This window comes from Diceros bicornis, chromosome 16 (genome assembly GCF_020826845.1).
Source record: "Diceros bicornis minor isolate mBicDic1 chromosome 16, mDicBic1.mat.cur, whole genome shotgun sequence".
Taxonomy (NCBI): domain Eukaryota; kingdom Metazoa; phylum Chordata; class Mammalia; order Perissodactyla; family Rhinocerotidae; genus Diceros; species Diceros bicornis.
In genome coordinates, this window is record NC_080755.1 from 21344840 (window position 1) to 21371922 (window position 27083).

Consider the following 27083-nt stretch of genomic DNA (forward strand, 5'->3'; position numbering starts at 1 on the left):
TCTCCATTTTCTAGATGAGGAAACTGAGATTTAGAAAGGTTAATAACTTGTACAAGATTGCATAGCTTAGTAAATGGAATAATGGAGATACGTACTGGCTCCATACATAGTACATGTGCTCTTTTAAAAGAGATCTAGAACGAAGGAATTAAATAAAACTGATGTGCTTGTTCCCTTCCCTCTGCATTTTCATGTTGCCAAAAACCTCTAACCCAAGCACAGTCAACATGCTCTGCTAAAATGTCAGAAAGGAGGTGGGAACCACAAATTTTTTTCCTTCTCATTCCTGCAGCAGTGACCAACAATTTATGCCTGCTGTGGTTATGCTGCCCAGCTATTAGGACTAAGCATACAGAGAAGACAATGTATAGGCAGCTCCAATAACCAAAAAAAAGAAAAATTATATGCTAAAGCACAGAGATAGAGGAAATAATAGGACATCAACACCATTAAGGATTAACTTTTTAAAAAATAGAGCAAATTCTCATTACTGGAGTCAAGTGGTTCAAGAAGTTTATTGTGATCTTACTTATGGATTAGCTTCGCTAAATACCTCTCTTCAAAATTTTAAAAATTAACTAAGACAAAACCAGATTAAAATCAGTATGATTCAATTACTAGTGTTTGTAAACCCTCAAAATACCAACTCAAACCCTGCATCAAATTGTCAGACTGTTTTAGAATTTTGTTTACTAAGAAATACTAAATACAAATTAAAACAATTAAAACTAAGTCAAAAGAACTTCATTCAGCTAAATAAAGTCTTCTAATACAGATCCCAGATGAAGTAATTTTCTAAAACAAACACCACAAAAGGAATCCTAGTAAATTCTTTGCTGCATTATTTTTTTTCTATTAGAAACTACTGGTTTCACTGCTTTTTTCTTATGGGGGGGGACGATATTTCTCACTGACCTTAAAGTTTCCTCACTAACACGTTTATGCTTTTTGTCACTTTTTACAGATTTACTGAGGTATAAGAGATATACAAAGAACGGCACACATTTAATGTGTACAGTTTGATGAGTTTGGACATATGCAAACACCTGTGATATTATCACCACAATCAAGGTAACAGACTTACCCAATACTTCCCAAAGTTTTCTTGTTTCCCTTTGTTTTTGGTTGTTGTTTAAAAACAAGTCTATGCTCTTAATGCTCCTCCTCAGATATACACTATGTTGCTTAATCAGACACGACATATTATTCATTATAGTGATCCTTATATAAACAAGGACCAAGAATTATTAAATTGTACTGAATTATTCACAATGGTTAATTGTGTTGTCAAAATTCTTCAAATAGCACTCATAGGCACCACTAGCTGGCACCACTATTTCATTATTCTGTAGAGATCTTGAATGGAATTTAGGATATACAGTTCCACAATCTTTTTTTTTTTTTTAAAACCAACCAGCCATTTTATATTAGAACATGACTCATTTCAAAGTGGACTCCTTCAAGTTTTGATGTATGGCTGTATTACACTCAGATATGAGATTTGCTGACTACTCTGTCAAAAATAAAAATACCAACCCTTACTAAAAGATTATGGTTTACTCATGATCCTTTACAAAAAATTTTAGTCATGCTGATTAGTATTTAATAAGCCAATGGTAAAATACTGTTCAGTCTGATCTGCCACACTCTTAAGGCCTCATTTGTAAAATAACGAAGTTAAAGTAGATCTCTGAAGTTCCTTGCAGTTCTAAATATCTATAAATACAGCATCTTTTATGGAGTATTTTAATTTTAAGACATTTCCCAAACCATCAAATCTTTTTAACTTTTAATTTTGAATAATTTCAAACTTATAATTTCAATAATAGTATAAGGAACTCCCAAATATCTTTCTCCCACGCTCTCCAATCATTAGCATTTTACTACATTCATCTTATTCCATCTCTAAACACACATACCAATATACACATGCACGCAAGCACACACATGCTTTAGTCAAAATCATTTGAGAGTCGGTTACAGACATAACACCCCATTACTCCTAATACTTCAGTGTCAATTTCCCAAAAACAAGGACATTCCCCTATATAATCACAGTATAACCACCACAATGAAGAAATTAATATTGATACAGTATTACCATCTAATCCACAGAACCCATTCAAATTTCTCCAATTGTCCCAATAGTCCCAAATCTTTTTACCTCATGTATGGGGGTAGGTAAAAATCATTTTAACTGGTCTCTTCTAACTTTAGTAGGTTTCCTTTTTCGTAAAATTGCATTATTTTTATAGCATTCATCAAATAAGCTTATTCTAGGATCACTCAAGGCTCAAAGATGAACAGTAATGAAAAAGTAATAAACACTCATATTCTTTTATAAGTTTGTGCACTTCACCTAAAAAGCAACAGGCAAAAAAATCTAGCTTCAGCTGACACTACTGAAATGATAATATAAAGCAGATTCTTCTACAAATATTAAAGAAACATCTTCCTGAGAAATTATTTTTTATTCTATAAATACTTTAACATTTGTCACTGAAGCAGTTTACTTTTTTAATGTATATGCTTATTACTTCTAAAATAGTATACATTAATAAAAGAAAATCAAGCATACAAGCTAAAGGCAGATATAAAACATATTCAACATCTTATGTTTGATGATGGTTAACTTCCTAACAAATACTGGTAGATATTTTGGAACACTCATAATTATTAACCTATTAAATGAGAGGCAGTTCACTTCCCAAGGATTCCTCATCAATTACCTTGAATAAAGTAAAATAACCACTATTAAATTTACTGATATAATTAAAAAATGAATTTGAAAACATCAAGAGTCCGTTTTTAAAAAGAAACCTTTACCTAGAAGATATGAAGATTGTAAGACAACAGGAATTCAATTTATAGAAGTTTTTTTCCTAACTAGAAATTTACAACTAAATTCCTTTATATTCAGATGAATACAAATCTTTTGCATGAGAATTGTTTAAAGCACAGTTAATAGTTGCACTCACTCTAAAATACAAAAAATAAGGGCTGATTTAAAAAAATACATAAGTTGATTTAGAAAATGCTCAAACCAGACACCACAATAGAGCAATAATACATTCTCACATATATGTTACCAGAATTTAAAGGGAAGAGGATTTGTGCATACAAGTTCCATAAGTGATTCACTGACTTATATGAGTATAATATATAAGTGTGTATGTGTATGTAGATAAGGATAGATAGAGCAATATATACAAAGATGTTACCAATGAAAAATCTTTAGGTGATGAGAATACAGCGTTTGTTACCTTATTTTTACATATCTTTGTTTTCTAATTTTCTACAGTGTATATGCTGCTTTCATAAAAATAAAGTTATTTTCAACTTAAAAAAACACTTTCAGGCAAAGTTATCACATCTTAAGGAACTATTTAATTAAAATTGAACTATCAATTCCCAGATGGCTGTCATTTATTGACCTTCTTCTTTATTTTCCTTTTGGTTCTCCTACTACGAGAAACAGGAACATTTATTAAGGTTAAGAGAAGGAACTTTTTTTCCTTCACTCACAAACCAAGCCTGACAACTTGAGAAAGAATGAGTATCTGAAGAAGTCTAAGAATGAAATTAAATCCATCAGGAAGAGCAGAATTTAAGATTCTACCTAAATCAATTTAAGCCCAATCTGCACCAAATATGTGAAAAAATGAGGTATATTCCAATATGCAGAAAATGGAGGAATGATTATATATACAAAAAAAGCTGAGAATATAAACTTCCGCTGACTCAAGTTGGAAAAGCTAGTTCTAGATCTGAACATTTCCCACCCATGCCATGTACTGCTGGATCCTTTAACAAATTGAACCAGTCCTATGCCACAAAACCCCTTGGGCTCTACCTGGTGTTTAAAAAAGCCGTAGGTGAAAATAATTATATATCCCAAACAGAACCTCTCAACTTTTATCATCTCATGGCTGACTTGAAGTAGCTGTCTCCTTACCACGGATGATTATCCATAGTTAAACTAAGGAAGTAGACCAGCTAGTTAATTTTTTAAAAGAATATTTTCAAATATAAACAGACAAGATTCATCGAAGAAACAATAGGTAGTCATGTGTTGCTTAACGAGGGGGATACATTCTGAGAAATGAGTCGTTAGGCAGTCTCGTTATGCAAATGTCATAGAGTGTACCTACACAAACCTAGATGGTACAGCCTACTACACACTTGGGCTATATGGCACTAATCTTACGTGACCACCATTGCATATGCGGTCCGTCACTGACCAAAACATTATCTGACACGTGACTATATATTAAAGAAACAGAAATGGTCACATAAAATGCAAAATGTACAAGTGCTTAGAAAATATATCCTAGCACTCAGACCTCAGTTTCTCAATATCATTCTCCAAAGAAAGAATCAGGGCTTGAAGAAACAGGTGATTCCAAACTGGGGCAGAAAAAAGTACAAGATGAGCCTAGAACATTTTATGGTGCAAGAAAATGTTCAAAAAATAATGGAAACATGTCAAAAAGCCAGCTTGAGGCTCCCAATGGCCAACATCAGGGACAATTTGAGAAAGAAAATAAATAACAGAGTAATAGATTAGAACCTAGAGAATACAGTAAGAATCTGTAAGCCCATTCAGATATAAATAAATGAATGAATGAATGAATGAATGGGGGCAGGAGATAGGAAATTTCTTCCTTACAGTAGGATTCCAAATAAATGTACAAGGAATGATAGATTTAGTCACTATTAGGCAATCACCACAGTAATAACTGCTTCAATCAGGAATCATTGGTAGATGCTAAAATTAATACGTGAGAGTACGATAAGAAACAACATATCTGTGTCTCAGGGTGTCTCCCCAACAAGATACATATGAATTATAAAGAAAAAAAACAGTAACTTTACAGTAGAGAAACTAGCAGACACCATGTTAACTAAGTGATCAAAGTTATCACCAATACTGGGACAAATCACTATCATATAGTTACTTGAGGATGCACTGGGGACACAACATCACTTCTGTAATACTCCTGCCAAAAGTGCCTAACATGAATCTGATCAAGGGAAACACTAGTCAAACCCAAAATGATGGACATTCCACAAAACAACTGCGCTGTACTCCTCAACAATGTCAACATCATGAAAGATAACAGAAAGACTGAAGAACAGCTACAGATTCAAGTATACTCAAGACACATGACAACTAACAGCAATATTGATCCTGCACTGGATCCTGGACCTGAAAAAATACACTAATAGGACAACTGGCAAAATTTTAAAAACCTCTAAAAATCAGATATTACTATTGCATTCTTAATTTTAACAGTTATACTCTGATTATTTAAGAATGTAAGCTTGTTTTTATGACATACACACCAAGGTTATTAAAGGTAAGAGAGAATCATATGTCTGCACCCTATTCTCAAATGTTTCAGAAAAACAATATAGGGAAGAAATAAATGATATGGAGAAGAAATGAATGATAAAGCAAGTGAGCTAATACGTTAACATTAGAGGAATTTCAACGAAGGGCATACAGGAATTTCTTGTACTATCTATGAAACTTTTGTGAAATTATTTCAAAATAAAGTTTTGGAAAAAAATACTTTTCACCAACCAGATGTGCAAAATTTTTTAAAAGATGACTAATATCCATTGCTGGCAGAGGTGGTTGAAAACCAAAGATCTGAAACCTGGTTGGGGGAAAGCAAACCAATACAATCTTTTTCTGGGATAATTTGTCAATTTAGCATGGACTTTAGCCATTTCATCCATAAAATCCTAACCTATTAAAAACAAAACATCTATCTAAATGTGTTTATATACACGAGTGCTTATGCGTAAATGCACAGAAAACATTTGGAAGGATAGGTACTAAATCATTAAAAGTGGTTACCCCTGTGGAGAGGAGAGAGATGTAAGTAGAAGGTAAAAAGCGTCTTACTTCTATCTCAACAAACTTTTTTTTTTTTGCTAAGGAAGATTTGCCCTGAGCTAACATCTGTTGTCAATCTTCCTCTTTCTGTATGTGAGCCACCACCACAGCATAGCCACCGACAGATGAGTGGTGTAGGTCTGCACCTGGGAACTGAACCCAGGCCGCCAAAGCGGAGTGCACCAAACTTAACCACTAGGCCACTGGGGCAGGCCCTCTACAAACTTTTGTACTTTATTATTTTCTTTTTACAATGACTATATACGACTTTTTAAATTCAAAAATAATTTTAAACAAAAGGGAAAAAGACAAGTAATGGAGAGAGACTCAAAATTAAATAGTGATAGCAAGAGATCAGCACAGCATAAAAGCCATGCAGAGCAAGAGCTGGGAAAAGCTACTGGAGAGCAGACTATCTCCAGGAAAGACAGATGTGTCCCAAAACAACGGTAAAAACAAAATATTCTAGTGTTGTCCAACACAATGGCCACTAGACACACTGAAATGTGGCTAGTCCAAAATCTGTTATTAGAGTAAGATGCACAACGGATTTCAAAGACTTAGTATGAAATAAAAGAAAGTAAACTACCTCATTAATATTTTTATATTGATTACATATTGAAGTGATATTATTTTGGAAATAATAGGTTAAATAAAATATATTATTAAAATTAATTTCTCCTGTTTCTTTTTACTTGTTTAACATGTCTACTAGAAATTGTAAAATTACATATGTGTCTCACAATATATTTCCACTGAACAATGCTGCTCTAGACTTTTGATAAAATATTCAACTTGTTCCACTACATCAGATTCTATTAAGGAATACTGTTTACTTCAGACACATCACTTTAAAATAACAAGTTTGGTTCTTAGGAATGATAACCAATTCTCTATTTATTAGACATAAGCTTTGCTTTTTCAACCACGTATATGGATGGAACTAAATATCCTATATATGTGATCTAACTTTTCCACAAATCAGACTACATACGAATTTAAAGTCATTATTTTATAATGCAGGATAAGAAGTATAAGAAAAACTGATACCTACTCCATCCCAAAGAACAAATTTTTCTTTTGTAAAATCAAGAAAAGTCAACACAAAAAATTGTATACTAATGTTCATAGCAGTCCTAGTCATAGTAGCCAAGAAGTCAAAACAACCCAAATGTCCATCACTGATGGATAATTAAAATGTGGTACAGCCATATAATGGAAGATTATTCAGCAATAAAAAGGAAGGAAATACTGATAATATGTTTCAACATGGATGAATCCCGAAAATATTATGCTAAGTGAAAGAAGTCAGTCAAAAAAGACCACATATTGTATAAATTCATCTATATGAAATGCCCACAATAGGCAAATCTACGCAGACAGATCATAAGCGGTTGTCAGGGGGTGAGGGATTAGTAAGTAGAAATGGGGAGTGACTGCTAACGGGTACAGGATTTTCTTTTTGGAGTGATGGGTGGAATGGTTGAATTGTATGGTATGTGGATTATATCTCAATAAAGCTGTTATTAAAAAGAAAGGTAAAAAATTAACCAACAGAAAAATGAATACAAAAAAAATTTTCACGTCAATCTTACTGAGAACACTCTGAGGTCTTTCCTTTATTCTGATAGTCCATTATACACTGAATAAGATGGTTATTTTCGTCCAACATCTGAAATAAAATTAGAAAAAGTTTATTGTAAATCTAATGCATCAAGTAACATTTTAAAAAATTATTCAGATTTCTAGAAATGTTTACCTACACAGGAACTGAATCCACTGAGGTCTTTAAATCTTACTTTAAACTTCTGGAATGATATCATGTTTAATCAACATTTTTTTTATTAACTCTATTCCAATTATTCTCCCTCTGAATTATTACCTGAAGCCCAGAAGGGAAAATTTGGAGTCTCTTTTGTATTCAAACATTTAATTACCTCTGCTACCTGTAACAAAAGCTTTAGCCTGTTAAGACTAGAGTTAAGAGCCAAATTATTAGAGTCCAAGTTGGCTTTGCATCATTCTAATGCTTTGTAGTAGTAAAGAAAAATTCTGTCCTTATCCAGAATGAAGTAAATACATGAAAACTTCAGCCCAGGAGGCTTGAGGTGATAGCTGCCTGGTTTCCAAGTTTTATACAGTACCGTTTTGTGATCCTCCAAATACAGAATAATCAAATACAATAATTTCTATGTATGTATAATATTTACTGCAGACTTTATGAGCTTACCTTGTAATTACGTTGTCCCAAAAGTTTAAAAACAAAGCCTATCAATTTACCATTCTTCATCTTATAACCATTCAAAGCAATACTGGCTTTGAGAGTTAAATAATTCATCTAAGCAAAGTGGCAATTAAGGAAAGAACACTGATGTAGCAATTAAAAGGCCGGTTGGTTTTAGTGCCAGCTTTGCTATCATGTGCCACCCACTTAAGATTTCAGGGGCTCAGATTTATCTGTAAGATCAAGGGACAGGAGTAGATGTTCCTCCTGAACCTGCTTCTCCCTTCCAGGATTCAATGAAAGCATAAAGTACAATACCATAATCACTCTATCTCAATAATTCAGTTAATGTAACTCTTTTAATTAAAAAGAAGATCCATTTAACATTAACTTTGTGCCTTTTTTTCTGCATATGAATCATAATCTTCACTTGCTGGAAAAAAAATATTAACGTGCCCTTCCAAAAAGTGCAGTTATTTCTTAAATAGAATCATTGGATGCCAAAAAATTTGTCCTTAAAATGCTTTAGTCCAATCTGACATTCTCACAACATATCTTCTAGTAGATTCCTCAACCTAACAAAGTTCACCGTTAGAATGTCTCATATCGAACATCAATCCCTTACACTGTTAGAATGAGGCACTTAGTTAGGAATCCATTTTCTCTTCTCATCTGAGGATGAAAATTGATCAGCATCTTCTGAATTAATCACCCAAGATAAATATCTTAAGACGTACGAAAGAAAAACTCGTAGAAAAAAATAACTCCTGACTTTTCTACACTTCAAAAATAAAAATAAAAAGCGAATCCCTCCGGAAACATGTTTTGCGTGTGTGTACTTGGAGCTGTCTGCCAAGCTGCAGACTTAGCCCCATGCATTGTATGAAAGCACTGTATCTCCAAGCACTGCCAAGCGGGTTTGTTCATAAAACAACCCAACAGTTGGGCAAATGTCAAATGCCACACGACAAAGAAGCTGACAGTAAACAGAAGCCGATTAACATAATCTACTGGACATACGATGGTGTCCTGAGTGGTACTAAAAGCTGACTTTTCTTCAATTTTCATCCTTGCTCCAGTGCATAAAACAAAATCGAAATATTTAAGGTAAACTGCTAAATTTAGCAAGTAACTTTTCAAAGTCCGGCTGACTACAATTCAGAATGCTGTCTTGCTCACAGGCCACAAGAGGTGGAGGACAATCAAGAACCTTTGTAGCTCTAACTGGCAGTAACACAGCAGCGACAGAGGCAGCACTACCCTCTAAGAAGGACTCAGTTCCCTGTGTGTGTACCACGACTTCTGTAATTGGCCACGACTATCAGACTGTCCCCACCACTAGACTGTAGGCTCCATGAAGACAGGGACCACGGCTCATCACTGTAGCCTCGGCGCCCAGACTAGGCGCTCAATAAATATCAGCTGCAGATGTAAACGGATAAGGGGTGCAACCAGAAGGGAGAAGTGGACTCCGAAGGTAACCCCGAAGTCCACAGAGCTCTCCCTCCACCGCCCCTGAGACCCTACTACCGTTCCCAGCAGCGTCCCCCAAGCTCTCCTGGGAGCTCCCCAACTCCGCCTGAGTTTGCAGCGCCGCGGAGGGAGGGAGCGAGCAGCGCTCCAACTTCCCTCGGCCTCGCGCGCCCGGAGGTCGGGTCTGCACCGAGCGGCCGCGCCGCGCGGGGCGGGGCGACGCCAAAGTAACTCCGGAGCGACGCGCGGGGCCGCGGGGGGCGCCGCTCCCACAAACAGCCCTGCCCCGCGCGGCCGCCGCCGGGCGCACGCGCCCCGCCGCCCGAACGCCGCCCCATCCCTAGAGAAATCGGGCGGCGGTTCCTTGGGCTTTTGTCCCTGAGAAAAGATCCTGGACGCGCGAAGGACTCGGTGAGAGAACCAGTTCGCCCCCTCCCGCCCACCACTCCGGCACAGCCCGCGGCTCGGGTTCCCACACACCGCCGCCTCCCAGCAGGCCCGCCTCCGCCCCCGGCCCGGCCGACTCCCCCCCGTGTCTCTCCCAAGCGGTCCTGGCATCCCCGACCCCGCAAGCGTTCACCTTCTGAATCGCGGCGGGAGTGATCTCCCCCTTGCCTCGCTGCCTCGGGGCTGCGAACGCCACAGACATGCTGCCGCCGTCACCACTATCGGCAAGTCCCGAGCGCTCCGGGAGAACGGCAAACTGGGGGAAAAGACGCCGGCCTCTCGGGCTGAACCACCTGGGGAATGCGGGGAGGGGGGATGCTGCAGTGCCGAACGCACAGTCGGCCGGTCTGCCCTAAAGGAGGCACTCCGGCCCACACACGTCCTGTTTTCGGTGCGTTAGTTGGCAACCACGGCCCCGGTAGAACTTTCCTGTTCTTGACTGACCTCTCGTCCCTCAACCTTTCCTTACCCGCCCCCCCCGTCCCTTTGCGCTAATGGTAGGGCCGCGCCCCAGTCCTCCCTCCGCTTCAGCGATTCAGGAAATGGTCCCGCCGCTGCGGGAGAGGGAGAGGCTGGGGCAGCCCCTGTCACAGGAAATGCGAGCGGCCCGAGCCGGCCCGCCCCTTGCGCGCGGGTGCAACTTGCCTCCCTCTCCGGCGCGCTGGAGCGTCCCTCCGACTGCTCTTCGGCGCTCTGCCCCGGACCTAGTTCAGTTTTTCCAACTTCGGCTTCACCCCTCCCGGGAAGAAGTGGCCGCCCTGAGTTGTCCGGGCACCCCGGAGAGTGAAGGAGGCAGGTCAGGACCCGGGAGTTCGTGCAAACCCGTGAAGCATCAGCTGAGATGAGGCAGAGGTGGAAGGACTAGGTGAACGCGGATTCGCTGGTTTAAATGGCTCGGCTACGCCCCAAACGCGCACCTCCGAGTCCACAGTCTCGCACGCACACACAGTCGTGCCTAAGAGTTGCAAAGTAAGCCTGACCCCAAATCGGGAAACGAAGGCTGTGTGCAGGACTCAGGGGCAGTCGGCCAAATGGGCTAGAGCGGCCACAGGAGAAGAGTGCGCCTCTTAGGACAAACCCTTAGTCGAACTGTGGGTCGATTTCGTGTGACTTGGATCTTTGGAAATAAGTTTTGAAATAGGGCATCCTCATTCTTCTTTTCCAATTATATACTTAGAGTGCCTTGTAAATTAGGCCCAATTTAGTCTTCAGATCAGCGTGAGGGAAAAAAAAAAAGCTTTCAAATTATGGAAGGAACATGGGCAAATATGGGTAACGTGTTGGTGTGGGGTTTTATTATTCGGTCAATTTAGACTTCCATAGGACACAAAGGAAAAGTTTATATTAAACGTGACCCAACAATGAGGTTCAAAAATCATTCTCTCAGTTTATATATAAATGAACTGGAAAAATTTAAAAAAAAAGCATATTTTTAAATTTATGTTTCAAGTAAATGCTCTTCACAAAAGGATCATGAGTTTCGTTCGTTCAGCAAATTTGGATGCACTCTGTGTTCTAGGCTTTATGCTAAGCACCTAGGATACAGCTGTGAACAAGCTGGACATGGGACCTGCTCTCAAGCAGCTTATATTCTAATTGGGCTCACAGACCAGAAACTAGTAAACAAACAGGTATATATGTAAAGTTCTAAGAAAGACTAGCAAACAAGGGACTGAGAGAGAATGACAGGGGCACTCACATGAGTTAGGGTGGGAGTCCTGTGTCTTTTATTTAAACTGAGACCTACAGGATGAAAAGACTCAAGCCATCCTAAGAATTAAGGGAAGAGAATTTATACTCCTACGAATAGTAGTTATTCTTATGAATTTAATTGTCTTTTGCTACCTTAAGCCTTGAAAAAAAACCACTCTGGTACATTTGAACTCAATGTAATTACATCAAATTAGAAAAACTATTGAATTCAGAACAGAAACTAAGTCTTATCCACCACTAAACACTGTATATCCAACACCTGGCTTTCATCATCATGTCTCGCTGTTTACACAAAAATGCCTTAGTAGTTAAGAACAGTATTTCCGTAGGAAAAAATTAAAAATAATTTTACCTACCACTCCAATTCTATCTGTTTGGAAGATAGCACCCCAATCTTAAAGAACCAGTAGGAACAGTTGTCTGAATTTCTATATATCAACAAAAAAATATTCCAAGCAGGTACCCAGAGATAGATACCTTTTTGTTTAAATTACAGCTTCCCAACAGCAAGAAAAAAAATCAATTCAAAATAGGTAACAGATCTGTTTGAGGTGTTTATTCCTTCCAAGTAGCAGGGTAGGGCTTAGGGCACCCACAACCCCTAGGCATGGATAACCATACCCTTTTCTGTGATAACATGTGCTATAAAAATACCATCACATGGGAAGCATTGGCATAAAGGTCCAGCCAGAAATACAAATGATCTCCCTCACAGAAGATACTTTAAAAGGACCCTACCTTACTCTCAAGCTTCCTTGATAAACCCAATCAGTCAGCTTGACCTGGACAAGTCGAAAATTCAGAGAGGGAGAGGGAAGGTTGCAGCCTGGAGGAACTTTCTTAGAATTTTGGAGGCTTTGTAACTGTAAGAGCCCCAAGTTAGGGGAAAGATAGTTAGGGGCACCTAGTAGATATTGTCTCACTTCACCATTATTTCGGGAGAGAGGAGTTCCAAAGTACAAATTAAGTTAAGTGGTAGCAGAGTTGAGAGGAAAAGGAGAATAAAGAGGCCCCAGGATTTAGGTAAGGAGAAAACGGAGAATGCATATGGGAACTTAGCCCAAATTGGAGAAATGACTCTGGGAACTTAAAAATGAGCTACCCAGGTAAGCATCTCCCCAATCAGAAAAATCAGTCCTGTTATTTAGACTGCTCTTGGATTGAGACATCTGAAGAAGGAATTGAAGTCACATAACGAAGAGGTAAAAGGGTTTTTAGAATTATCCTAATAAAAGAAGATATACAATGGCTCAGAATAAGTAAAATAATCTGCATGAACAATTAAGTCTTGATTTATTCACACTAATGAATGTAGATACACTTAACAAAAAAAAGGTAATAAGAAAATTGGCTGTATTTGATTTTCAAATGTTTCAATTTTTTGTTTTACATGAATTTTTATTCCTCAAATGTATTTCACTGAACTGATAAAGTGAAGTGCTCCAGGAATATGCTCAACATTTAGTGAAACAATATAGTCATGACATTAAAAATTATCTTAATGCACAAAAAAAATAGGATGCATTTCAGATAATTGAGATTACTTTCATACAAGCATTTCTTTAATACTTATTGTTTTATAATTAATAGACTAACTCTACTGTCAAATTTGCTGATACTTTCAGCCCCTGTGCTGCCATTTATTTTTAGAATACATTGGGAAGGCATAGACCAAGCCTGTCTGCTCGTAATTGGGCTCAGAGCAAAACCCCTCAGGTCATATCTTTCAAAATATTTCCACTCACTGTCTCCATGGCATATGATGAGTCATTTTGAGTTGTAGCTTCCACAGATTTCAAGACTATAAGGAGAAGAGCATACATCTCTCTATATAATCATTATTTCAGGCAAGAACAAATCACCTTTCCCAATTATCCATAAAAGACTTTATTTTCAATACTCCAGAAGATTTCATTCAAAGTAGACAATAATAGCCTATCTGGCACATTTCCATCTCTTCTTACAGTATCAAACATAGAATGAATTAAGGAGGAGCTAAATCAATTATATTTGGGAGTTTAATGTTATAGGGAAGTATTGCTTTTAAAAAAAAATTAGTCTCTATGTGAAATTCTCTGCTATCTTAACTCCCTGTGAAAAATGCACAGGTTTGGAGTTCCCAGTTCTTCCACCTACAGCATGATACTGGACAGGTCACTTCTGTATTTCATTTGCCTTCCTGAAAAACAGCTGGCCTATCTAAAAGGCTATTAGAAATAATAAGATGTTTAATTATTTATTTAGCATTTATCATCCACAGCCACTGTGCTAAGTGATTATTTTATATTACATTCTTTATGATTGTCCCAATTTTAACAGGTAAAATGTGTCAAACACATGGGATATTATAAATTGCTAAACGAGGATAAGATTTGTACCTAATAATCTAATAAGGAGAAAAATATATACTTTAAGACTAGAAATGGTCCAAAGTACTGGAGAGTGCAGTCTACCCTTGGTAAATTTTCTGGCCATAATTTAGAGATCAAATGATTTTTTTCCCATTTAGCATGTTCTCTGACCTTGTGCATGATGTGCAGTTACTCTGCCTTTAGTAAAAGAATATAACAACTGTTCTTTAACTACTTCACAATGTATAGAGGATGATAATATACCAATTTCTCTATAAATTGTTCCCTAATTTCTCTATGAATGGGCGTGGTAGGCAGAATAATTTCACCCTCACAAAGATGACCACCTCCCAATCCTCAGAACCTGTGAATATGATAGGTTACATGGCAAAGTGGAATTAAGGTTCCAGATGGAATTAAGGTGGTTAACCAGGTGACCTTAAAATACAGATATTAACCTGGACTATCTGAATGAGCCCAGTATAATCACAAATATCCTTAAATGGGGAAGAGTGAGCCTGAAGAGTCATAATCAGAGAGATAGCATCTTGAGAAAGACTCAACCAGCCATTGCTGGCTTTGAAGATGGAGCAGGTCATGAGCCAAGGAGTGTGGGTGGCCTCTAGAATACGGAAAAGACAAGGAAGCAGATTCTCCCCTAGAGCCTCCAGAATGAACACAGCCCTACGAACACCTTAACTGTAGCCAAGGGAGGCTCATTTGGGACATCTGACATCCAAAACTGTAAGATAGTAAATTTGTGTTGTTTTAAGCCATTAAGTTTGTAATAATTTGTTAAAACAGCAATAGGAAACTAATACGATGTTTTTCTTCCATTTAACATTTATGGTGAATGAGGAAATGTGCACTAAAATATTGATGTTATTAAATATATTACAAACTACTGTCCTAATATATATTAAACTAACCTAACAGTTACATTTATTATACATTTTCTTTAAAAGAAAAATAATAGCATAATATTATAGTGCAGTTCTGTAGACACTATGATTTTAGCCTTCCAGCCTCCAAATTTGTGAGAGAATAAAGTTCTGTTGTGTTAAGCCACCAGGTTTGTGGTAATTTATTACAGCAACCATAGGAACTAATACAGATGCCAAGATAATGGAGAAAGGATTGTTTTGGAACAGCTAAATATCCATGTTTTTAAAAATGAACTTTGAGGGCTGGCCCCGTGGCTTGGCGGTTAAGTGCGCATGCTCCGCTACTGTCCCGGGCGCGCACCAACGCACCGCTTCTCCGGCCATGCTGAGGCCGTGTCCCACATAAAGCAACTAGAAGGATGTGCAGCTATGACATACAACTATCTACTGGGCCTTTGGAAAAAAATAAATAAAATTATAAAAAATTATTTTAAAAAATGAACTTTGACCTTTTCCTCATATATGCACAAAAGTTAACTTGAAATAGATTGTAGACCTAAACGTAAAAAGTAAAACTATAAAACTTCTGCAAAAAAAACAAATAGGAGAAAATCTTCATGACCTCACGATAAGCAAATATTTCTTAGAGATGACACAAATAACAAGAAGCATAAAAGAAAAACTGATAAATGGGATTTCATTAAAATTAAAAACTCTGCTCTTCAAAGATATTGTTAAAAAATGAAGAGCAAAGCCATAGTCTGAGAGACAACATATGAACTTATAAAACATGAAAACAAAGAACTTGTATCCAGATTATAAAGAACTCTTACAACTGAATAATAAGGCAAACAACTCTATTAACAAAAATGGACAAAAGATTTAAAGACACTTGAAATGATGAGATATGAGTGGCCAATAAATACGTGAAAAGTTGCTCTCCATCATTAATCATCATGGAAATGCAAATTAAAGCCACACTGAGAAACCACTACCTACCCACTAACATGGCTAAAATTAAAAACAGTGACATCATCAAGTTTTGAGGAGTATGTAGAACAACTGGAATACTCATACATTGCTAGTGGGAATGTAAAATGATACAACCAATCTGGAAAACAACTAGTGATCATTATAAAATTAAACATACACTTATATGACCCAGCAAATGCACTCTTGGGTATTTACTCAAAAGAAATGAAAATGTATTGCCCACACACAGACTTGTACGTGAGTATTCATAGCACGTTTGATAAAAATAGTGTAAAGTTGGAAACAACCCAAATATTCAACACAAGTGAATGGATAAATATATTTTTATACATTCATACAACAGAATACCGCTCAGAAAAAAAGGACTGAACCATTTATATATGCCACAAAATGGATGACTCTCAAAAGCATTAGGCTGCATAAAAGGAGTCAGAAACAAAAGAGTACATACTGTTGATTCCATTTATATAAAAATCTATATAAGCCAAAATGAATTTATATTGTTACAGTGACAGAAAGTAGATCTATGGTTGACTGGGGATGGGGATGTGAGGCGGGTGACTACAAAGGAGCACAAGAGAACTTTTGGGGACGATGAAAATCTCCTATATTTTTATTGTGGTCATGGTTACATGGTTGTACACATTCGTAAAAACTCATCGTACTATACACAATTTAACTATTAATTAAAATACTTTCTAAGGAAAAAAGTGTTGTAATTTTTATTGGTATTCTATTGAATATCCAGATCAATGTGAGCTGTCCAGTTCATGAATCTGATATACATCTTCCCTTACTTAGAGCTTCTTTAGGTTCTTCCAATAATATTTTAGGCTTTTCTATGTAGAGGTCTATATGTATTTCCTGGAAATATACTATCGTACATGATATCTTTTTTATCTCACATTCTAATTACTTGTTTCTGTTTATATAAATACAGTTGATATGTTTGATATCAATCTTGTGTCCATCAACCTCCCTAAATTCACTTACTAACTCTAGTAATTTATCTGTAATTTATTTTGGACCCTTTATATGTACACAATTAGGTCATCTAATACAATTTTCAAGTCTTCCTTTCCAGTACTTAAAGTTTTTATTTTTTTTTTCTTGTCTTTTACTGCTTAAAAGGAACTCCAGTACAAAACTGAATAGAAGTGAGATAGTAGGCACTCTAATGTCTGTTGCTGATCTCAAATGAAAAAAGTTCCAACATCTAACCATCAAGTATGAGGTCTTCTGGAAATTTCTTGTAGAGCCCCTTAGCAGATTAAGGAAATTTCTTCCTATTCTCAGATCATGAATCAGTAAGATTGTATGAGATGGTGAATTTTCTTAAATGCTTTTCTGCATTTATGGAGGTAAATTTTTTCCCTCTATTTCATAAGTCAGCAAACTTTTTCTATGAAGGACCAGTTAGTAAATATGTTAGGTTTTGCAAGCCATCTAGGCTCTGTTGCAATTATGCAACTCTGTCATTTTAGCAGGAAAGTAGTGACAGACAATACAGAAAAGAATGGGCAGAGCTGTGTTCCAATAAAACTTTATTTACAAAAACAATCATAACAGTGGGCCAGATTGGGTCCCAGGACAGTAGTTTGACAACTCCTGCTTTATTCTGTGAATGCGGTGAATTGCATTGATTGCTTCCGAGAACAAACGCAACTTGGTTGTGATGTGCATGTGATTTTTTTTTTGAATATTGTTTCTCTTTATTAATATTTTGCTTAGGATTTTTGCATACATGTTCATGAGTGAAATTGGCCTGTAATTTTCCTTTCTTATAGTATCCTCAGGTTTTGTTATTAAGGTTATGCTGCTTCATAAAACAAGTATGGAAGCAATCTCTCTTTTTCTGTTTTCATGATGAGTTTATGTAAGATTGGCGTTCTTTCTTTCTTAAATGTTTCATAGGATTCACAAGTGATGATAACACTTGTTGATGTTGATGATGATAATCCTAGGCCAAGCGTTTTCTTTGTGGCAATGTTTTATTTATGGATTTAATTTCTTTAACAGATTTGGGACCATTGAGACATTTCTCTTTTTTCTTGTGTCAGTTTTATTATGTTTGTCCAAGAATTTGCCCATTTAATCTAAATTTTCCAATTTGTTGGTATGAAATTACCCATAACTTTTTAATGTCATTATGATCTGTAACAAGGTCTTCTTTTTATTCCTAATATTGTCTTCTTTTTTTCTTGATTACTCTTGCCTATGATTTATCAATTTTATTTGCCTTTTTTTTGTGTGTGTGCGAGAAAGATCAGCCCTGAGCTAACATCTGCCAGTCCTCCTCTTTTTGCTGAGGAAGACTGGCCCTGGGCTAACATCTGGGCCCATCTTCCTCCACTTTATATGGTACACCGCCACAGCATGGCTTAACAAGCGGTGCGTGGGTGCGTGCCCAGGATCCCAACCCCAGGTCCCCGCAGCGGAGCGTGCACACTTAACCACTACGCCGGGTGGCGGGCCCTTTATTTGCCTTCTCAATGATTCAACTCTCACCTTTCCTTACATTCTCTACTGTATATTTCCTATTTCATTGATTTCTACCCTTTATTATTTCCTTCCTTCCACTTTCCTTGGGTTTAATAAGCTGTTTTGTTTTTTTTTTTTTTTTTTTTGTGAGGAGATCAGCCCTGTGCTAACATCCGCCAATCCTCCTCTTTTTTTGCTGAGGAAGACGGCCCTGGGCTAACATCTGTGCCCATCTTCCTCCACTTTATATGGGACGCCGCCACAGCATGGCTTGCCAAGCAGTGCGTCGGTGCGCGCCCGGGATCCGAACCAGCGAACCCCAGGCCGCCGCAGCAGAGCGCGCGCACTTAACCGCTTGCGCCACCGGGCCGGCCCCCTAAGCTGTTTTTTAATGTAACATCTTGACATTGATGCTTAGGTAATTAATTTTTAGCCTTTCTCCTTTTCTAATGTCTTCATTTAATGCTATAATTTCCGCCTTAGGCACTGCTTTGGCTGCATCATGCATGTTTTAATACATTATATTTTTGTTATGATTCAGTTCAAAATATTTTCTAATTTCCACTGTGAATTCTTTTTGACCCATGTTATTTAGAAACACATTTCTTAATTTTCAAATACATGAATGTTTTCTAATTATCTTGTTGTTACTGATTTCTGCTTTAATTCTCTGGGGCTAAAGAATATATTCTGTATGCTTTTAATCCTTTGAAATTTGTAAAACTAGCTTCATGGCCTACTAAATTGTCAATTTTTGTAAATGTTCCATGTTTGCTCAAAATGTATGTGTAGTCTACAGTTGTTTGGTATAGTGTTTATAATATATGTAGTTACACATTTTCATATGATTCTCTTAGTGGTTTCCCCAGAAATTACAATATGCATTCTGGATCGATTCAAGTCTAATATAAATTAGAAATTTTACTGCTTTCTGCAACAATGAAGGGAAGTTAAAACACTTTAACTTCATTTCCCCTGCTACCCAAATTATATATTATTTCTCATGTATTTTAATACTATACATATATATAAACTCATAAGGGATTATGATTGTTTTATTCAGTTAATATTTATTTGAATTTATGTATGTATTTACCCCTGATGCTCTTTATTTCTTCCTATATGTCCAAAATTCCATCTGTGATCATTTTCTTCTGTCTGAAGAACATTCTTTAATATTTTCTTTAGTAAGTGTCGGCTGGTAATTAATCCTTTCTGTTTTTGTTTGTGTGAAAAATACTTTAGTTTTGCCTTCAATTTTGAAGGATATTTTTCAATAGATATATATCAGCTTTGCATTTATTTTATCGTATCGAAGGTAGCCACTCCATATGTCAGTAAGAAGTCAGCTGACAGTCTCATTATTCTTCTTTTTGGTAATATGCCTATCTTTTTTCTTTAGGTAGCTTTAAGATTTTCTCAATGTCCTTGTTTTACAGCAGGTTTATTGTGGTTTTTCTAAGTGTGATTTTCTTTTATTTATCCTGCTTGTTTTTAATAGTTTTTCCTGAGTTGACTGCTTAATTCTTTTGTCAGTTTTGAAAATTTCTAAACAAAATATATGTATATTTTGTTTCTGCCATATTTTCCTATCTTCTATTGTTCTGATACTCCAAATATAATACATTAGGTTTTTTGACATATCCAATATTTTTTAAATTCCTTTTCAGTATTCTCTATCCTTTTATCTCTCTCTGCTTTGATATGGAGACTATACACAATTTTCTTTTAAAAAACTATCTTTTAGTTCCCCCACTTCTCTCTTCAATTAGGTCTAACCTGATTTTAAATCCATTTATTGAGCTCTTAATCTCAATTAATGTAGTTTTTATTTCTACAGTTTCCAATAGGAACTTTATTGATAGTTCTAGTCTCTGCTGAAAATCTGGATCTTGTCTTTAATCCCTTGACTATAATTATCTTGTTTGTTTTAAAAATCAGCATCTGATACTTCATTATCTGCATCTTATATTAGCCTGTTGTCTGTTGTTTCTCTTGTAATTTGGTCACACCATTTCTTTTGTGTGCGTGGTTATTTTTGATTGAGCACAGGATATTACATATGAGAAACTGCAACAATTATTTGGTTCTGCATGATATTATCCTCCTCTACAGAGAATTTATTTTTGCTTCTGGAAGGCAACTAATCATCTAGGGGCACCAGCAATGCTTTATCCCAGTGCTTCCAAATTTTTGGCCTTAGGAACACTTTACCCTCTTAAAAATTACTGAAGACCTCAAAGAGCTTTTGTTTATGTGCGTTGTATCTATCAATATTTATCATATTAGAAATTAAGAGTAAAACACTTTACTTAATGCATTTTAAAAATAAACTCATTACATACTGACACATTTCATATATTTCTATTTAAAAACCTACATTTTCCAAAATTTAAAAAAATTAGTGAGAAGAATGAGATTGTAAATCTCTTTAATGTCTCACTTAATAGAATACAGCTGGATTTCCATATCTGCTTCTACATTCAAACTGCTACAATATGTTATTTTGGTTGAAATACTGGGGGGAAAAACCTTACAAGTTTTGTATTGGAAAATGGAGGAGTATTTTTATAGCCTTTTTAGATCACTTCAGATCAATCATTTAGTGATTTCAATCATTGGATATTCTCTGTTACTAGACCAATACTCAAACGGTGGTAGTTTCTTAACGTTAGTTGAAAATCATATCAATGAACATTTAGTACTGCTACATTAAAATCCATTGTCTATGTAGCAATTTGAATCTCTTTTATTTATGCATGATTGTGTATCATGCTTTAGTCACTGGAAAATGCTGGTTCACTGAGTTATGCATATCTTCCAAAAAATCACATTTTAATATCACCACCAATCTCATCAGTAAAATCTTTAATTATGGAGTTTTCAAGATCATGGTAATGGATACAAGTCTTCCAAAATTCTAATTTTTCCTTAAAAGCTCGAATTTTATCTTTGGAAACACATACTGTCTGTTGTTTTTCTTGAAGTGACAGGCTAATTTTGTTCATTTTCAAGAAATGTCTGCCCAAATATCTAACTCTGAATAACCACACTGTGTCAGTCATTCTTTCAAGTATAAATCATGTTCCATGAGAAAGGGGCTGGTTCAGCCAGCAACTCAAAGATTTACAAAAGTGCTTTTTCTCAAGCTATCTTACTTTGAAGGCAGCCAAAGTACCTTATGTGTACTTTCCATTTTGTCATTCTGAATATTAAAAAGATAAGTACTCAAGAGTCAAGATTTAATAAAATTAATAATTTACTGCTTATTCAATGACATTCTAAAATGAAACTGGCATTTGTTTTCATGGGTGCTTAGTGGTAAGGAACACAATGTGTACTAGTACAGTTTGGTGCTACTGCCTTGATTCATGCTCAGGCTCCAGCAGTTGTACCCATTTCTTTGGCACTGTCAATGTAAATATCTATACAGTGAAAGGGCAAATACTGTTTTAATATTATCACTATAGTTTTGACATGTGAATCCATTGAAATGTTTTTGGGTACCTCCAAAGATCTGTGGACCACAGTTTGAGAAACACTGCTTTATTCCAATCATGGATTGGGGTGATTCAATACTTGGCGTTAGTCCCTGTGAGAACAGGTCTATTTTTGGTTCACTCTTACTTCTGGGTTGTGGCCCACTGGGTCCCAAACAAAAGCCTAGATGTCTACTGTGACCCATGTACCTTGATAGGCTTTGAACTCCAATTTTTCTCTATCAATGGTCTGCTTCACTTCTCAGCTAGGCATTGGAAATAGGCAAATACCTCAAAGGGAAAATGCTAGGCTTACCCCTACAAGTTTTCCTCCTCTTCTGTATCACGGCACCACAAATCCTCTTCCCTGTTGGCTATTTGGAGTCAGCATATATAGATATATTTTTAAATATTTTATCCAGTATTTCTAGTTGTTCTCAATAGGAGATTTGGCTCAACCATCAAGACTGTCATTGCTGGGAGCCCCTAGGCATTAAACTGTTTCTTGATGTTGTTTTTATTAAGTATAAAGACAAACTATGCTTGCTGTAAAAATTTTTAAATAATATAAAAAAAATTAAATAATATGGATGTAAAGTTTAAAACAGTAACTTTTCTCTCCTTACCATGTCTCCCTATTCTCTTTCCAATCTCTGGCCTCCTGCAAAGAGAATCACTTTTGTCAACTTGGTGTATGTCCTTTCACTCTACTTTCTCTACAGATTTAGAAACATATATTTGTGCATATATACATTTAAAAATATATAAATGGGTTCATGCTACATTTTTACTCTTCTTAATTTCTCTCTTACAGACTAATCAACTTTTTAGTTAACTCAATGATTGATAACAACAGTTACCACTTTTCAAGTGCTTATCTGTGTCAAACACTGCCCTATGTGCACTAATACTTTATTTCATTTGCCCTTCACAATAACCTTGTGAAGTAGTTATTATTATTCTCATTTTACAGGTCAGGAAACTGGGGTTTAGTGAAGTGAAATATACCTACCCAAAGCCACACTGTTAAGTTACAGTGAATCTTGAATGTGTTAATTAATCCTTGTCAACATTTTAATGCTATCATATTTCTGAAGTATATGCTATAATACATCATAACACTTTTAAAGTGCTTTTCAATCAAAGCTATACACATATTTTCTACCACTGTCAATTTCCTGGTTCTGACACTGTACTATAGTTATATAAGATGTAACACATCGGGTAAACTCTGTGAAGGATATGGGGACCACTGTACTATCATTGTAACTTCCTGTGAATCTATAATTATTTTAAAATAAAAAGTTACATACTGAGTGCTTCCATTTATATAAACATTTTTAAATGACAAAATTATAGAGATGGAGAACAGGTTAGTGGTCTCTGGGGGTTGGGAGGGGAGGAGAGATAGGTATGACTATAAGTGAGCAGCACCAGGGATCTTTGTGGTCATGGAACAGTTCTGTATCTTGATTGTAGGAGTGGGTATACTAATCTATACATGATAACTTGCACAGAACTAGACACATGTACCCAAATGAGTACATGTAAAACTGGTAAAATCTGAACAAGCTCTGTGGATTGTACCAATGTCATTTTCCTGGTTTTGCTACTGTACTATAGCTATGTAAGACATTACCATTGAGGGAAACTGGGTGAAGGGTTCAGGGGACCTCTCTGCACTATTTTTGAAATTTCCTGTGATGTATAATTATTTCAAAAGAGAAAGGAAAAAAAGATGATTATTTAACAAGAACAACAAAACACTTCTTAAATAACAGCTTCTTGCAAATGTTGGTTTATCACAACATTGTAAAATTTCAGAAACTTGGAAAGTTAGAGAGAGTTGTTTGGGTTAGGAATTACTGTTTTTCTCAGTAGAACCAAACTTTTCAAGAGTTTCTAATATTAAAGAAAAAAGATGACAGCTAAACACAAATTGCTTTTAGCAGTCAACTAAAATTTGGAATTAAGTATTTGGAATTGAGGGTATTGAGTTTTCCTATTTGTGGGTAATTATTCTTTTTTGTTTTTTTAGTTAAGGTTTTTTCATCAGGCTCAAGATCCTCCTCAATGGAAAACAACATATATTAAAAAATACATGGAAGATAGTAATAGTTTAAACTTAGCTGGGTAGTGCTACCCCCTAGGCACCATTTTAAGTTATTTATGCCTATAAACACATTTAAACCTCAGAACAACACTTTCCTACCGATTTTTAAATAGTCCCACTTTACTGATGAGGACAAAGAGACAAGAGTTGTTTCACAGGTATTAATGTTGTACCAGGTTATACAAACTTTCTACTATAGTTAAATTTGCAGATTTCTTTCTTTCTTTCTTTTGCTGAGGAAGATTGGCCTGAGCTAACATCTGTTGCCAATCTTCCTCTTTTTGCTTGAGGAAGATGGTCCCTGAGCTAACACCTGTGCCAGTATGCGTCTACTTTGTATGTGGGAGACTGCCACAGGATGGCTTGATGAGCAGGTGTAGGTCTGCGGGGGATCTGAACCATGGGTGAACCCATGAACCCCTGGCGCCCAAGCAGAGCGGGCAAACTTAACCACTACACTACCTGGCCCGCACCTCCAGATTTCTTTTAAGCTGCATACTTTGGGCTTTAAAAAAATTTCTTTGATTAAAATAGTTTTATCTTAATCCCTCCCATTAGCATTAGCTTGATGGACTTTGCTCTATTTAATGGACTATTTGCTCATTTGCTCTCTTTTGGTCACAAGGCAGAAACTGGAAGAAATAACACTATTTTCAAAATTATACATTCTTTTCATGAGTTAAAATGACATGAGAGAGAGAGAGAGAATTCAGATATTGAATCCAAAAGGAAGAGATGGAAATTTCACTTACCACTGGTTCTCTAACAGGTTTGTGAAAACAAAAATATCTGACCGTTTTAGTGCTCACTGTTAAGCCCTAATCTTTAATAACTGTTTGGTTTTTTTTTTTTAATTTATTTATTTATTTTTTTCCCCAAAGCCCCAGTAGATAGTTGTATGTCATAGCTGCACATCCTTCTAGTTGCTTTATGTGGGACACGGCCTCAGCATGGCTGGAGAAGCAGTGCATCGGTGCACGCCCAGGATCCGAACCCGGGCTGCCAGCAGCGGAGCTCGTGCACTTAACCGCTAAGCCATGGGGCCGGTCCAGCCCTAATCTTTAATATTATTTTTATAACTGGAGTGATCTGACCCGACCCCTGCGGCAACACCGTGGTGGGAAAATTAGCACACATGCGCCAGGCACTAAAGGTAGCAGAAGAACTCATATGCACAGCCTGGCACAGGCGGGCAGGCGATGCGAGGACTTCCGAGCTGGGCAGCGTCTCGAGACGCGTGCGCTAGCACTTCCGGGCGGCATCTCGAGGAACGTGCGCAAACACTTCCGGGGAGCATGTGGTGGCAGGAGGAGCACTTCCGGGGAGCACGTGGTAGCAGAAGGGACGCCTCGGCCGGCATCCGCTGCAGCAGCGTTGGACACACAGCGGGAATTGCCGTAGCCTTGCGCCATGGCGTCTCGGTATGACCGGGCAATCACTGTGTTCTCCCCAGACGGACACCTTTTTCAAGTGGAATATGCCCAGGAAGCGGTGAAGAAAGGATCCACGGCGGTGAGCGAGCCACTTCTTGACCACCGCCCCCTGCTCGGTGTCAGGCCTTCCTTACCCCGCCGCCCCAGCCCAGTGGGGCAGCTCAATGTAGGGGGCTCTGTGTAGGGGGACAGGAAACGAGAGTCTCCCACTTGTGAAAATCGCTTCGTTACATTTATTGCAGGAGATGCTGTTTCTGATATTTGGGCTGGAAGTGGCGGAATAAAAATTGGTGGATTTCATAGGGTTCTGTTGTGCAACTGCCTTTGCTTATCGATAGCGACAGATGCAGATCTAGTGTGTGTGGGTGTGTGTGTTGTAGCCTTGACTCTAGAAGAGATACTAATGCTGTGTTTGACAATAAGGAAAGAATAGATTTCTTTTAGCCTGTAACAGTTGACCTGAATGCACACAGCCCACTTCCTCAGGAATTCACAAACGCGTAGAAAAGTAACAGTTCCTTCATGTGGGGAGCTGTTTTTTAATAATAATTACAATAAAATTAAAAATTGACCATGACTGCCCCTGAAATATGAACTAAATCAATGTAAAATTAAATCGCTGTGGAGGAAACGGTTAAAAACGCTAATCCACTTAAACGCTTTCACCTGTTAAAAATAATTGTCCTAAAATTTGCCCACGAATATTTGGCGGCCTTTTAGAGGCTCTAAACCCTAAGAATCTCCAGTCTTTTGCCACTTTTTTTGGTTTGTTTTTAAAATAATACTGGAATTCCTTGAGAGATTATACTCTACTTTAAATTTACATACCCACATTTCTGAAAAACTTTTAAATACTCAGGGTAGCAGTAATACTCCTGTCAAGTTTTAATTATATTTAATAATCTTAGTGATTTATAAGAAGTAAAAAGGACAAAAGTGCCCTGGTGACCAAAGATCTATTACCCCAGATCTTCCAAGTCCTAGACTGTGAATTCAGAAGGATCTGACTTTTTTTAATCTCTCAAATTTCATGAGCATGTTTGTTGTGTATTTTGGAAATTGAGGCACTAGCTATGAGAAAACACAGTGCATTTCTGAGTCTAGCAGTGTCTGTTTTTTCTCTCACTTTCCATACCAACTTAGTTATGGAAGGAAATAATTCACTTTTATTATAAATCTATCAAACGTAAAGTGGTAAAAAAAAAATAACACTAGAAAGAATCTTATCATTTTTAAAGTATTTTTCTATTTAATTGGACCCACTAGTTTTGCTTCTGTTTTATAAGTAATTTTTTTAGAATTGTAAATTTAGAAAAAGCCTGATGTAGCTTAAACCAAAAGGGTACCATTTTGATAAAAACAAAAAGTTATATAATCCCCAGCATGGCATGAAGCATATGGTTCGACAATAATGCCCCAGTTTTAGAGCCTGAAATAAAGGGAGTAATGGGAGAAGACTGGGGTGTAATAAGAAACCACATTGGCTCATTTAAAATGTTTTAAGAATGCTATAGAACTGATTGATAGTTCCTTTGTAATGAGCTGTAAAAGGGTAAGGATATAAAAATACCTATAGTGGGCATTTTT

At 36.9% G+C, this 27083-nt stretch overlaps 2 protein-coding genes across 4 annotated transcripts in view; one reads left to right on the forward strand and one right to left on the reverse strand.

The window, feature by feature from the left end:
• Positions 1 to 10343, reverse strand: part of SS18 (SS18 subunit of BAF chromatin remodeling complex) — an 81761-nt gene extending 71418 nt beyond the window's left edge. Inside the window, exons 1-2 of one of the 3 annotated variants that reach the window (XM_058556917.1) lie at positions 10183 to 10343; positions 7501 to 7577 (exon numbers count right to left, since the gene is read on the reverse strand). In XM_058556917.1, the coding sequence (XP_058412900.1) occupies positions 7501 to 7577; positions 10183 to 10251 (146 nt within the window). In that variant the 5' untranslated portion in view covers positions 10252 to 10343. Of the gene's footprint in view, positions 1 to 7500; positions 7578 to 10182 lie in introns of those variants that run through there. The other 2 variants (XM_058556919.1, XM_058556916.1) reach the window with 2 other exon arrangements.
• A 15068-nt stretch (positions 10344 to 25411) lies between these two features.
• The window catches only part of PSMA8 (proteasome 20S subunit alpha 8), a 37905-nt gene continuing 36233 nt past the window's right edge, over positions 25412 to 27083 (forward strand). The window contains exon 1 of the mRNA XM_058556920.1: positions 25412 to 25575. Coding sequence (XP_058412903.1) covers positions 25474 to 25575 — 102 coding nt within the window. The 5' untranslated portion in view covers positions 25412 to 25473. The remainder of the gene's footprint in view (positions 25576 to 27083) is intronic.